The 16,532-nt window shown below is 29.5% G+C and overlaps 1 protein-coding gene and 1 long non-coding RNA gene across 6 annotated transcripts in view; one reads left to right on the top strand and one right to left on the bottom strand.

Moving 5' to 3' along the window:
- The window catches only part of ptk2aa (protein tyrosine kinase 2aa), a 92,446-nt gene extending 81,812 nt beyond the window's left edge, over positions 1-10,634 (bottom strand). For 4 of the 5 annotated variants that reach the window (XM_051136208.1, XM_051136210.1, XM_051136209.1 and 1 more), the window contains exon 1: positions 10,313-10,633. In XM_051136208.1, coding sequence (XP_050992165.1) covers positions 10,313-10,430 — 118 coding nt within the window. In that variant the 5' untranslated portion in view covers positions 10,431-10,633. Of the gene's footprint in view, positions 1-10,312 lie in introns of all 5 variants that reach the window. The other variant, XM_051136212.1, reaches the window with a different exon arrangement.
- Positions 2,004-3,272, top strand: LOC127181453 (uncharacterized). Its single transcript, XR_007829779.1, has 3 exons — positions 2,004-2,492; positions 2,893-2,955; positions 3,047-3,272. It is a non-coding gene; the product is annotated as an uncharacterized LOC127181453 (long non-coding RNA).
- Positions 10,635-16,532: the final 5,898 nt, after the last annotated feature.

Raw genomic sequence — 16,532 nt, 5'->3', positions numbered from 1 at the left:
GATTGGATTTAAATTTAATTTTTAAAAATAGATAAATGGCATTGTTTTCTACCAATTCTCATATCTGTGCATTATTTAAAATAATATTTTTAAAATAATATTATTTAAAATAATATTTTAAATAACACACACATATATATATATATATATATATATATATATATATATAGTTTATTGCTTATTTTTATGTATTATTCAAAATATATCTTGTTTTATTCATTCAATGTTTTTAATATTAAATAAATTAAAAATATAATTATAACTCGCATTTATCCATTTAAAATAATGAATAAAAAAAGACAGAAAGAATTTAAATGTAATTATTAAAAATAGATAAATGGCACTGTTTTCTACCAATTTTCATATTTCTGTATTATTTAAAATAATATTATTTTAAATAATATTATATATTTTTTATTTATCTTTATTTTTGCTTATTGCTTATTTTTTATTTTTGTGTATTTTAAATAGATCTTTTTTATTAATTTAATGTTTTTTTTAAATATTAAATAAAAATAAATATAACATTAAAAAAAACAAAAAATAAATAAAATAATTTTGTGCATTTCAGTACATTTTCTGTACTGTACTATATATATATATATATACATACATATATATATATATATATATATATATATATATATATATATATATATATATATATACACACACACACACATATACATACACATATACATATATATATATATATATATATATATATATATATATATATATATATATATATATATATATATATATATACATATATATATATATATATATATATATATATATATATATATATATATATATATATATATAGTATATTAAACTGTATGTTTTATTTTATTTATCTTTATTTTATCTTTTTTATTTTATGTATTATTTTAAATACACAGTTTTGGTTTATTTTTACGTATTTATTGTTTTCAGTAGTAAATAAAAATAGCTTTAGCAAATAGCTAAATAGCAAATAGTTCTAGCTTATGTGCTAATCAGGTTTATACTGTAAATCTGCCATTGTATACAATGAATATTGTTGGCTTCTACAATAAATTGCATGTGACTTTCCTCATTTGTAAGTTGCTTTAAATAAATAAGTGCTAAATGAATATATGTAAACATTTAACCTGGTGCAATGCATGCATACCATATGGTTTTGGAGCGACTACTGATGAATAAATAATCTTTTTTGGGGAAATTTAATTTCCCATAGCAAAGATGATGAAATAATTTCCCAATACAAGCGAAAGCAGCATGGAAACGGCCGTGTCATTGTGAACAAAATTGGACCACGCCGACGGAAATCTCTTCACATCGCGAGCGAATGCGACTGCAGCGACCGCAGCTGAATCTGAATATAGCATCTCTAATGATTTCACAATCTTTCATGTCACAGTTCAGTCTAATTCAACTGCTCCGCAGGCCAACGACCACATCAACACTGTCTGCCCTGCGAAAATGAGTCATTTCAAGCGATTGCATGGAGGTTTCGCAGAATTTCCGTCATCTAGGAGTCGTGAGTCATTCCTGACAGCATGAGACGAGTCTGAGCGGAGAAAACGCTGAGCGTGCAGACGGAGAACATGAGGAAGCGTCCGATAACAGACACACACACACACGTCGCTGATGAAACCATGCAGTGGAACAGAGACGACGGGGTCACCGGACTCATAAAGACACACAGATATCCCAGCATGCACCAGCAGTGGTGCCAGCGCAGCTACAGCTGACTTCACTTTAAAGGACACAGTGACCCAAAAATGATGAGAGGAGAGACCAAAAGATGAGAGCAAAAGAAGAGAGTACAGGAGGTGAGATGAGATGAGAAGAGGAGATGAGACCGTACACTGTTAGACATCTCTGTAATTTCTACAGTTATTAACTGTATATCACCCAGTATAATACTGCAAATTCCCTTTGCAGTAAATAACTGTAATAACCATTGCATTATGGGCATTTTCTGTGACGTCAGACCCCAAATACATAGACTTACTGTATTTTTTAAAATTGCAGTATACTACTGTATTTGCTGTAACGTTCTCATTGGCGGCGTTCTATTGAGGTCGTTTTATTTCCCTCATTTATTATATTTGGATTGACAACATTTGCCCTACACCGTGTCTACAACGCCGCAACAGCTTGGGATGGACTACACCGGATGTGTTGCATCGCTTATAATGATTGGAAAGTCCTTCATGTCAGACACAACATGAGAGCTTGAAGTACATCTGTAAGTCAGAAATTTACCGGGGCATTACTGTACTGTAAACATCCACTGTAGATTGTATATTTAATGTGTTTTATATTGTCTTCTTTTGTCGAGTCGCGCTGCACCGTGCCACTCGTGTCCGAGGAAGACGCTGAAGCAGCGGGCAGCGTCGCGGCATTTGCCCGGGGATGAACCCGCGAGAGCGGAAGAGTTCCGGAGAACATCCGAGCAGTGTGTCGATGCAATTTACGAGAGATTAAGACCAGCAAGTAAGGTAAAAATAAATATACGAGTGTTTGTCAGATTTTTACACACCGGTTTAACCTAATAATATTTACCCGTCAACATGGCAGATACAAACTTTACTATAGTAAACTGTGCTGTCGTTTCAAACGGCGTTTGTCAGCTTATTAAATTAAGTTACTGAATTAAAATAATTTTCAACGAGCAACGCTTATCTTATATTAACATTAGGTTAACTAATGTGAAATTTTGTTCAGGTGTTAGTATAATGTTGGCCAGTAGCCTATTGAGAAAAACAAAATCGTATGTTAGCTGTGTTAGACAAGTTATATAGCTAACTGTTAGCTGCCTTTCTAGTTTTAGAATTAGTTTGTTATAATTATTAATGGAATTTAAGATTTACTGCATTTTGTTGTGTTTGTGTTTTAAAGGCAACTGCAATGAAGAATCAAGAAAGACGAGCATGCCATCCACACTGAGACTGATAGTTCATGGTAAGAAAACAACTATGGTTTTGAGATGTTGGTGTATTCTATGTGGGGTTTGCCTTTTAAAAGTGTGCCATTTCTTCTACTTGTTTTTCAGAGAAGACATTTCTGTCATTAACAAAGTGGATGGTGAGCAAAGGTGGTGGTCACGTTTTGGACGTTTTGTCTTTTTCTCCATTGTTTCTGTTGCCTATAGATTATTTGTGAGGATACAACATAATGGACTGCAAAACATCCTAAGACAGCGGAAATGGTGAAGCTGCACTGTTCCAGCAGTTTAAGACTGTATTTTTAAGTGTTATACATGCATTGTTTTAAATAAAGTATTTGATATTTTGTAATTGTTGTGTCTGTTTTAAATGAATGTCAGTAGTACCTATGTAGAGTAAAATTAAATTAAATTTAAATGAATTCAATATAAAATTATAAAATCTACTGAAATCTATATTAAAATGAATGAATTACAGTAGTATACTGTTAAATTTGACCTTTATAATAGTATTTGGCTGTAAAAGAGCTACAGTTTGCAACTGTAAATTAAATACGGTTTGCTACTGTAAATTCTAATTACAGTAACTTACTGGCAACAGTAAAAACCCTTTGAAATGTCTAACAGTGTAAGAAAAGATTAAATGAGAGAAAAGAAGAGAAGTAAGGGAAGAGACAATATAAATCAATAAATTAAATAATTTTATATATACTGATTTATTCACTAATGTGTAATACATTTTTTTTTCAACAAATTATGAGCTCTAAAAGAGTTTCAGAATTTTTACAACTCTTTTGCTTTAAACCAGTGGTTCGCAAACTGGGGGGGCACAGAGTTATGATAAGGGGGCGCGGCAATGCTAGTGTACAGTCAGCCGATTTTTCTATAGATTCGAAAGAAACAACGGCTGAAAATATCTGCCGCACTGCCCGGTAGTATTCAGCGCGCTCCGCTCAATATTCCGCTCTATGAATGTGCGTTCCGTTGAGCTGCTCACGACCCATATGAATGCTCCACTCGTGTACTGCTTATGCTCAACGGAAAAGCAAAGTCTGCTCAAATAACGCGCAGACAGAAAATGTCTATGTATACTTGTTCCTGTTTGAATAGCGTCGCATACTGTGCTGTAACATGCTGTAGTACTGCTGTACTGGACAACGCTGGTAAAATGACGCTCTCGTGACGGTATGCTCTGCTCACATGCTTTGATGATAATAGCTTTTTAGGACTACACATTATTTTGATAATTAGTCCAAAAATGTTCTAATCTAATATCTAATTCCGTATCATAGGACTGAATAAAAAATAATATATTGAGATTTAATATTCATATATTTTCTATCCAGTTTTATTGTTACTTTCAATAAACGTGGTTATTTTATTGGCTTGTGATTATTTTTTATCATTAAAATTACTGAGTTAAATTAAAAAGTCTTACAAAATGACTATATTATTTAATAAAATAATAAATAATTATTACAAAGCAGTTTCAGTTTCCGCCAAGAATTTTCATTTCGGTACATTCCTAGATTTTTACATATAAAGAAATGTTTTTAGGGTGATACAAGACCCCACTGTGAAATTATCTTGCTTATTATACGGCTACTTGCCACATGTAAATAATTTAACACAAAATATGAATTTCATCATATTTTATTACCTCAAGACAGTACCCACTGCAGCTGTCTGTTATCAGTTGTAGCGGTTTTTGTCGTAAAATAACATACCACTAGATGGTGCAATTGATATCAGAAATGAGAACTGCTGTTAGCCCAGTAAAATTATGAATGAATGACGCATAGTAGTTCTGATCTAAGCATGGACAAGTTGTTGAAAAGAGTGCCAGGTAAACGTAGATAGATGGTAGATGAGGTAGATGATGAATCTACTTCAGAGATCGCAACTACAACAAAGAGATAAAAATCTGTTTAAAAGACAATGAATGCTGTTACATAGTAAAAAACAAACAAACAAACAAACAAAAAAAAACAAAAAAACAGTACATAGTAAAGCTGCATGCTTTACTTTTAATGTTTCTACTCTAAAAGTGACTAGTTCCTTGTTTAGTTTTTTTCAGTAAATTGTCACACACTGAATTATAATAATTGTAATAGTTATTACGTTTCAAATAATTCCTTCTGAAATTGTGTTTATGTTTATGTGTAAATGAAGAGGGTGGGGAGGCTTGAATTTTTTTTATTCTGCAAAAGGGGGGCCCGGCAGAAAAAGTTTGGGAACCACTGCTTCAAACCATTTACAAATGTTAAATCTTACAATAAAATGTTATGGTTACCGCTGCATTTTTCTGAGAGAAAAAAAAACAACAACAACAGCAACAAAAAAAAAAAAATGCAGCAATTGATATATAGTTTATTTATAGTAATTTTTAAAGCTTCAGTCATTACTGTCACTGACATAAAAGAACTTCATTATTGTTTAGTCAAAATTTAACAAAAAAGTTTTTGTTAAAAACTAACCAAAATTAATAATAATTTGCTTATAATTTCTGCACAGAAAAGACTTGGTGTTGTTTCTAAACAACAGGAAATATATCGGTATCAGCTACCGGCCAAAATGAGTTGAAAAATATCAACAAAAATCCAATATTGTGCATCCCTATTTTAATCGTTAATCTGTGTAAAGTGTACACAGTGTAAATGCATTGAGAGAAAAAAAAAGAGATGTTTCTGGCATGATTAGCATGTTACTGTCATGTTGCTAGCATGATTAGCAAGTTATTAACATGTTGCTAACATGTTTCTAACATTATTAGCATGTTACTAGCATAATTTTAGCACAATTACCAAATTACTAACATGTTTCAAGCATGATTAGCCAGTTACTAGCATGGTTGTAGTTGCTAGGCTTGGCTAGATAGATCAATAGATTAAAAATATTAGAATGGACGTTTGCATTGATTAGAAACAGTACATAGAAGGGAAGTCTTGACTGAGTCTCAAGGGATTCCGGGAGTTTAAGTGTGAATTTTGACAGCTGGAGTTTGAATAGTGTTGCTCATTTGAACATTCCGTCAATGTAAGTCTATGGGATTTTTTATGATATTGAATCTTTACTTTTATGAAAACTATAAGTCGGATCAGTTAGAAAAGAGACAGCACAGTAAGTGAGATCAGTGTGAGGATCTGGGCTGAGTTTGGTGCTTCTAGCTTGAAAGCTCCAGGAGGAGTAGCTTTAAGAAATTTGGCTAAGAAGAAGAATAATAAGCCGATGAGAGCAAAGAAAAGAGTAAAGAGATGTGAGGAGACGAGGGACGCCCATGTGACCTGATATGACCTCCGAACACACGGCTGCTCTCAGCCGCACGTTAACACGCATCACACATGCAAATGTAATGAAATAGAGTGGGAGGATCAGAACAACACACAAATCACTCCCACAACACAACCATCTGCATCATCCACAATAACACAACATTAAACGCTGCTGAACACTCAGCGTGCATTAGATCTGATGATAATAACACTGCCATTACGCATAACCTGCTCTTCAGGGGTCACAGATTATCTTTATGTTTGAGCTAGAATATGTGTGTTTGTGCATTCTGGATACAGTCTATATTTTCCAGATATTGCTAGTTTCAAGTAGGTCAGTCTGATGGGAAATGCACACAAAAAAGCCAGCTGATCTGATTGACACAGCGAGTGTAAGTCAACGTGACAGGTTTACATCAGTCTGCTGGGAAACTCTGGTGTTTACAACATCCCAGACTCCTACAACGACACTTCTGAGGAGCAACGAGTCACTCATGTGACAAGGACGTTTTTGTGTGCCTGTTTGAGGCTCTTAGCAACAACAACTCAACAATATTTGCTCTGTATATTCGTCTCGGTTCTCAGAGATGTCATCAGATTTACTTGCCACTAAACAACATGCAATCCAAATCAAACTGTGGTTAATCATTTTACAAGTCGATCAGACATAGACTTCCTGTCTAAATGTCCAGTTCCTGATTAAAAAAAAGGAAGTTATAACTTGTAGAGCAACATCGCATAATTTATCTTTTCATCATTTCGAACTCCATTGTACAATTATCATACGTGCATTTTCATTTTATATTAATGCAACATTGCATATTAACTGCAAACTTGAGAAAAACTGCTTTTTAGCACAATAAAATACAATAAAATAGAATTTAAAAATATATTAAAAACACAATACAATAAAACTAAATAAAATACAATTAAAAATAAATAAAAACTAAATAAAAAAATATAAAACAAAATATACAAAAAAAATAAAAATAAAAACAATATATAATGAATAAAACGAAAAAAAAAACAAGACAGACGAAAAAACAAAATAGATTTAAAAAAATATATTAAAATATCAAATAGAATTTAAAAACACAATACAATAAAAACATAAAATAAAATAATAAAAAATTAATAAATACAAAATACAATTAAAACAATATAATACAAAAAATATAATAAAAAAAGAAATCCAAAAGTAAGATATAATAAAGTAAAACAGATATAAAACAAGACAAATAAAACAAATAAAATAAATTTGAATAAATAAATAAATAAAAACAAAAAATAGATAAATAAATAATCTTTTCATCTTTTTAAACTACATTTTACAATTATCATACATGCATTTTCATTTTATATTAATGCAACATTGCATATTAACTGCAAACAAGTGAAAATAGGAATAAAACTTGAGAAAAACTGCTTTTTAGCACAATAAAATAAAATACAATAAAATAGAATTTAAAAATATATTAAAAACAATACAATAAAACAAAATAAAATAATATAATTAAAAATAAATAAAAACAAAATAAAAATAATATAAAATAATATACTAAAAAATAAAAAATAAAATAATATATAATAAAATAAAACAAAAAAAACAAAAACAAGACAGATGAAAAAATAAAATAGATTTAAAAAATATTAAAATATCAAATAGAATTAAAAATCACATAATACAATAAACACATAAAATAAAAAAAATAAAATTAATAAATCCAAAATGAAACGAAAGTAATATAATACAAAAAATATAATAAAATAAATAAATCCAAAAGTAAGATATAATAAATATAACGCCAAAAAAACAAATATAAAACAAGACAAATAAAACAAATAAAATACATTTGAATTAATAAATAAATAAAAACAAAAAATATTTTCAAACTATATTTTACAATTATCATACATGCTTTTTCATTTTATATTAATGCAACATTCCATATTAACTGCAAGCGAGTGAAAATAGGAATAAAACTTGAGAAAAACTGCTTTTTAGCACGAGATGGATCGTGTAAATGATGCTTTCAAAGCAGCAAGAGGTCAAGATGTAATAATACAAAGCTTTCTCATGAAAGTCAGAATGAATGAATAGTCCAGATATAATGAGTGTGTTTGTTACAGGATTATTTGATGTGTTTACTGTAATGAGCTGCAGCTGAAAGAATCAGCCCGGAGTGATGTAATGTTGACTCACAATTAATTTAACCAGGAACTGAAGCTGCTAAATCAAATCAACCAATTAAAATTAATAGGCATATTTTTCATTTTTTTAATCAAATTTCTGCTCTTCATGATTCCCTGGATGAACACACACATTAAAACAGTGAACACACACACACACGAATACACACACACACACAGTCACTGAGACGGTTTAGCCTGTCAGTCACTCAAGAGTCAATCAGATTAAGACTGAATGAGTGTTTGACTGATGGACAGCGTCAAGAGCAGGTGCTGAACACACACACACACGCACACACACGTTTGTTTTTGTGAATTGTGGGGACTTTCCATAGGCTTCTATAGATTTTATACTGACCAAACGATATTGTCTATCCCCTAACCCAACCCTAACCCTAAACCTAACCCTCACAGAAAACAAGTTTGAATCGTTACACTTTCAGATAAACATCATTTACTATTTTTAATCATTTTCTAAGATTGTGGGGACCGCAGACCGGTAATTTAAAAAATTTCAGGTTTTACTATCCTTGTGGGGACATTTGGTCCCCACAATGTAGCAAAAACAAGTACACACACACACACAGATTGAGAAATCTCCTTCACAAAAATGATTCCTCTTTGTACGATGAGAAAAGCATTGGTTAAACATTATTGTAAATGTTATGTTTTAAGAATGTTTAATTACGGCCTAAAATAAATAAAAATAAAACGAAAAAAAAAAAAACAAGACAGATGAAAAAATAAAATAGACTTAAAAAAATATATTAAAATATCAAATAGAATTTAAAAATAGATTTAAAAACACAATACAATAAAAACATAAAATAAAATAATTAAAAAATTTATAAAACCAAAATAAAATAAAATAATATAACACAAAAAATATAGTAAAAAAATAAATCCAAAAGTAAGATATAATAAAATAAAACCAAAAAACAAATACAAAACAAGACAAATAAAACAAATAAAATAATTTTATATAAATAAATAAATAAAAACAAAAAATAGATCAAAAACAAGATTAAATAAACACAAAAATAATGAAAAATCAAGATAAAACTAAATGAAATAATATAATTAAAAATAGCATTAAAAACAAAAAAAATAGAATAATAAAAAACAAGATAAAACAAATAAAAAGAAATAGATAAAATACAACTAAATTTACAAACTAAATAAAATTATAAATATTCATATAAAATATATCAATATAAAAATAATATATAAAATAAAAATATATAATTAAAACATAAAACCAAAAATAAAATGTAATAAAATGAAACCAAAAAAATACATTTAATAAACATGACAAATGAAAAAAGCAAAACAAAATGAAGACAAATCAAAATAAAGTAATACATTAAAAATACATTAAAGCAAATAGTTATTTAATCTTGTTTTCAATAGATTGAAAACAAGATTAAATAAATACAAAAAAACAAAAATCAAGATGAAACAAAATGAAATAATATAAAAAAAAAAACAAATATAAAACCAAAATAGACTTTAAAAACTTTAAAGACTTTTTAGACTTTAAAATAAAAAACATAAAAAAAAAATAAAATACAATAATAAAAAACAAGATAAAACAAATAAAAAGCAATGGATAAAACAAGACTAAATTTACCAACAAAATAAAACAAAAAATTATGAATATACATATACTGTAAAATATATAAAATAAATAAATAAAATTTATCAAAAAACAATACAAAACAAATAAATAAAATAAAGCTAAATAAAGCTCATGTTCATTTGTTGGGAAATGTAGAAAGCAAACACGCTTGTGTCAAAACACTTCCAACTTCCAAAACATGACTGATTGCATGTCACTACAAACTATCACATGCAAACTGTGACACACAAACACTAAGCAGCATTAGACTGCAGTCAACAGACACACGTGTACCTGCGGCCCAGCATAAGGGGAAAGGACTGCAGCGTCTTTTCTCCATGTACGCGGCTGACTGTCTGTCTGAGGCCGAGCTGAGGGTCAGCCAGCACCCACCGCTCTCAAACACCCTCATGGGACCCTTAGCAATGTCCCGCCACACACCCAGACACCGGCCTGCTTCAAGACGCACGACACGACAATAATCCACAGCAAACTATCCACTCCACACAGTGGCCCGTAGACGTCCTCGATGGGAATACAGATCACAGGAACTGTCTGAAGTGATCTCGGAGGAGACAGATGGTGCCTGTGCGGCTCTGCCTCGGCGAGGCGACTGAGCCGATCGAGTCAGGAAAGGCCGGTGCAGAGGCTCAAGGGGGAGGAGCCACTGCAACCTCATTAATATGCAAATCCCAGACTCATTTCCTTCAGCAGTTGCTGTTTACCAACCCGACCACGACTGCAAATCATCGCTGACCTGCGTGCCTTTTTACTGCCTCTGTCCTTAAAACGCCCAGTTGTGTTTCCCAGCATGATCACTGCATGTTTTCTTTACACTACAGCTCTGTAACAAAACCTAGTGAGCTGCCCTGCTGTTTACTACCTACATAGGCAGCTGCTTTTTTAAGGGGCCGCTTACAGTTTTAGTTTTATACCGTACTATATTTTTATTATTAGTCAACTCATACAGAGCTTTTTAAAAATGATTAAAATAAATAAATAAATAATAAAAATAACAATAATAAAATTTTCACTATTTAAATTATTTTTTATCACTTTTACAATTAATGCAAATTATTTTCTGTAATTGTTATTATTAATAACTATTATATATATATATATATATATATATATATACATACTATTATATATTTACTATTAACTACTATATATTTAAATGTAATATTATTATTTAAATTATTATTTTCTCACTATTACAATTAATGCAAATTATATTATATATTATATGATTATTATTATTATTATTATTATTATTAACTATTGAAACAAAAAATAACTTAAATAATAATAATAATAATAATAAAATGATTACCACTATTTAAATATAATATTTTTTATTACTTTTACAATTAATGCCAATTATTATATATTTTTACATTTTTAGTTTTGTTGTTGTTTTTGTTATTATTATTATTATTATTATTAGGTATTATTTATTTACTATTATAATAAAAAATAAACCCTTGAGGACAAATAATAATAATAATAATAATAATAATAATAATAAACTAAATTATTACCACTGTTTAAATGTAATTATTATTATTTTTATTATTATTATTATTTTTATATACTATTATAATAAAACAAATCTCAAGGAATTATAATAATAATAATAATAATTCACAAAATAATTAACACAAATTATTATATATTATTACTTTTTGTTGTTGCTGTTGTTGTTGTTATTATTAAGTATTATTTATTTACTATTATAATAAATAACTTTTGAGGACATATAATAATAATAATAATAATAATAATAATAAACAAAAATATTATTACCACTATTGATTATAAACAGTACAGTATTTCTTTGAAATTAATATTATTTGCTACTGAATAAAATATAATTATAATGAATATTTCTATTTCATCATCCACCATTTGACCTCCTTGCAATGCAATTTTATAATATACAATTGAAACAAAATATAATGCATAAAACAAACATGAATGAATGAATAAATAAATAATATATTACACATAAAAAGTGTAAGATATTATTTATTATTATAATGTATAATGATATTTATAATTTATTTAAATTATAATATATTATTTATTATTATGATTCACAATAACTGATATATACACACACAAGTACTGCATTTTAAACACAGACTGTGTGAATTACAGATGCATAAAATCTCATTTGTGGGCTAATTAAACACATTCTGAGATTGCTGTCATACACTGGATGTTGTTTTAGTATTTGGCCCAAATCAAATATCTTAAAGCTTCACATGTACATTTATGAATATCTGAAGATGTCGTCTACGTAGGCAAGCACTGATGTGTCATGGTCTCTGTAGAGAAGCGATGGCCTCCGGCTACAGCTGCTGCTCACAGACACAATGTGAAGAACAGAGACACTTAAACACTTTTGTTTCCTCAGCCTGAGGCATTCGAGAGCAATCAATCAATTACACACAGCACAGAGCCACGGTACCCATACTAACCTAGTCAACTAGTGCTGTAAACATGCTTTAGAAAACATCGAAACACAAAGCACTGACCCAAATGATAAAGAAATGAAACGCTCTACTGACAGCGTCTGTGTTTATCAAAGGAATCGGATGGATTCGATACAAATCTGTTTTGTATATGGATTAAACCACAACCATAAATGCTACAGCACAAATAAATGTGACTTTATCCCTCAAGACTAAATAAAAGTGTGCGTGTGTGTGAGTGTGTGTATATATTTATCTCAAATCCACGTCATCAGAAACTTAGAGAAAGGTTGGGGTTGAAATTTTCCTCAAAGGGTGAGCTGAATCTGACAAAAACACCCAGTGGGGATGTTCTGAGGGATAAAATGATTCATAAAGCAAATAATGTTTGCTTCTTTAGGGCTCGTCTAGGGTTTTTCTTTAGTCATTATGTAAACGTGTGTGTGAGAGACTGAATCCAATCATTGGCTTTATCAGCAGGAGATTTTCCCAAAGCTCTCGTCCATTCGGGATCCTCACAGATGGACACAAACAACCGTTTTAACCCAAACCCTGATGGTCAGAGTCCGTCCTGTGCGTGAACACAAGATCTCTGAGCATCTGACAGGAACATTGCGCTAGGAGAGGAAATGCCACGATGATTGCATTCACAACGTCCAAAATCCACTTCGAAAAACTGCTTTTAAAATAAACACACTGCAGTGTCCAGAAACGGGACGTCTGATACGATTTTCATTGGAAATAAGTTATTTGACTCTCAGTTTTGTTCAGAATAGTAACATACCATTCTTGCTATTTCTGTAGTATGTACACTATGATTAGCATGCAGTCAACTAATAGTAAACATATATATACACATACACTGTTTCTGTAAACTGAAAGTCTTTGTAAGGCAGCGTTGTTTTAGCCTTCATTAACATACTCTAACATTATTTTTCTTGATATTTTAATTACATTTTACTTTTATACTTTCTGTTTTCTCTTCAGTTTTAGTTGTTTTTACTTCTATATAGTTTTTATTATTCATTTTTATTTTATTTTATTTTTTGACTAATTGATTTGTCATTGTTGATAAACAATGAAAATTAGTTGAGCAGCACCTCATAAAATAAAATAGAATAAAATAAAATAAAATAAATCAAATTGGTTGGTCCTCAAAAAATAAACCTAAATTAAATTAAATTAAATTAAATTAAATTAAATTAAATTAAATTAAATTTCAATTCAATGCAGTTAGTGCATATTGGTTGGTCCTTAAACAATGCTCCTCAAACAATGTCCATTAAATTAACAACAATGAATACAATTTAAAAGCTCTAAAAATAGTTGTAAAACCTTAAAAAAAAAAAAAAAAAAAAAAAATAACTTGTGTATATTGGTTGGTCCTCAAAAAATAAAATAAAATAAAACTTGAAATCTTTAAAAATAGCTGTAAAACTTTACCCCATAAAATAAAATAAAATAAAATAAAATAAAATAAAAAGTGCCTTGTACATATTGGTTGGTCTTCAAAAAAAAAAAAAACATTGGTTGGTCCTTAAACAATGCTCCTCAAACAATGTCCATTAAATTAACAACAATAAATACAATTTAAAAACTCTAAAAATAGTTGTAAAACCTTAAAATAAATAACATTAAATAACATAAAATAACATACGTATATTGGTTGGTCCTCAAAAAAAATAAATAAATAAATAAATAAAATAAAATAAAACAATTAAAATAAGTTTTTAAAACAAGTGACTAGTGCATATTGGTTGGTCTTGTTAAGTTATTTTGTCTTAAGTTTAATCTTTAAAATCTTTAAAAATGTTTTATTATTTCAATCTTTTTTTTTATGGTTTTAGTTTTAGCTCACAATAATAACCGTGCCCTAATGTGCAAAATATACAAAATACACTTACAGGAGCACTGTATCCCACAATGCACTGCAGAGCCAGTGTGTGAATGAACCGATCACATATCTCAACCACAATATTTTTTAAACCATTATTTAATCTGACTGCCATTTTAAAGCAGGTTTTGCTAAAAAATAATTTCTCAGACATTTTTAAACCAAACTGGTTTAGAAAGCCAACATGAGTGTTATTATTTCAGAGCTGATAACTGGACATCACCTGCCTCTGTGTCCTTCAAAAATGACGCACGGGTGGTTAAATTAGCATGCACTAACCATGACAGGACACACCATCAGAGGCAGTGCTGGGCGTTCATGCAGGCACTAACATGAGCTGTGGATCTACACCCCCTACTCAAAACCCCAAACACAGAGAGCGCCAGACAAAGGGGCTCCTGGGAAGGGAGGGGTGCAGAGCTCTTCCTATACAAACCCTTCACATCCGGCCTGCTGATCCTGACAAAAGCCTTTACAAACGCCTCTGACTCCCTCAGCAGGACGCGGAGCTACAACGAGACACAGTCCACGCTCCACCGCACGCTTCACTCACGCATCACCACAACACACACAACACACGGGATCATGGGACTGAGGAGGGGTCAGGACTACAGCAGCCCGAGAGTAAGTCTTTTGGGAATGAAAATCCCCAGAGATCAAGCTACAAAAGACTATATGTCATTGAGAGACTGTACAAAACATCAGAATATGGTACATACCACACACGCCACTTACAAAAAAAGTATGGATGCTGTGAGGAATGAACAAGAAAGAAAGAAAAAAAAAAAAAATAAAATACATAATTCTATGAATATAATATGTATATATATTAGGATAAATATATTAATATAAATATATAAAATACAAAAATAAAATCATAATATTTAAAAAAATAAAAAAATACAAAATATAAAAATTAATAAATTATAAATTCTATTTTATTCTATTTCTAAATTCTATTAAATGTATTTTATATTCATTTAGCATTTTAAACGCATAAATATAATAAATAAATAAAATATATTTTATATTGATAATATAAAATTTAAATAAAATATTAATATAAAATATATTTATATTAATAAAATAAAATAATAAAATATATAAATAAATTTCTATTTTATACTAATAAATATATAGCCTGAGTATATAATTTATCTTATCTTAATGTATATTTTTCTGTACATAATTTGTCTAAAATACAATATACGACATCTAAAAATAAACAAAAATTATAAGATATATTTTTATGAATATATTATTTATCTAAAATATAATATAAAAATATAAAAACAAATAAATAGTTTATATATATATATATATATATATATATATATATATATATATATATATATATATATATATATATATATATATATATATATATATATATATATATACACATACAGGGGTTGGACAATGAAACTGAAACACTGGCCAATATAGTGTTGGAGGTTTCATGGCTATATTTATGCAGCCTGGTGGCCAGTCTTTACTGATCGCACATTCCACCAATAAGAGCAGAGTGTGAAGGTTGACTATGTGCACCCAATAGCTCAAACATTGTACCCTGAAGGTGGTACCGTGTATTAGGATGATAATGCACCAATACACACAGCAAGACTGGTGACAAGAGTGATTTGATGAACATGAAAGTAAAGTTAAACATCTCCCATGGCCTGCACAGTCACCAGATCTGAATATTATTGAGCCACTTTGGGGTGTTTTGGAGGAGCGAGTCAGGAAATGTTTTCATACACCAACATCACATAGTGACCTGGCCACTGTTCTGCGAAAGGAATGGCTCAAAATCCTTCTGGCTACTGTGCAGGACTTGTATTTGTCATTCCCAAGATGAAATAATGCTGTATTGGCTGCAAAAGGAGGCCAAACGGCATACTAATTGTGGTCTAAACCCAGGTGTTTCAGTTTCACTGTCCAACCCCTGTATGTATATATATATATATATATATATATATATATATATATATATATATATATATATATATATATATATATATATATATATATATATATAAATAATACATTTTATATTAATAATGTACCTAAAATATAATATATAAATCCTAATAAATAAATATATTTGCATCAACATATAATTTATCTACAATATAATATAAAA

The sequence above is a fragment of the Labeo rohita genome, chromosome 19, assembly GCF_022985175.1.
Source record: "Labeo rohita strain BAU-BD-2019 chromosome 19, IGBB_LRoh.1.0, whole genome shotgun sequence".
In the NCBI taxonomy this organism is placed as follows: Eukaryota; Metazoa; Chordata; class Actinopteri; order Cypriniformes; family Cyprinidae; genus Labeo; species Labeo rohita.
This window is presented reverse-complemented; position numbering and strand designations above follow the sequence as displayed.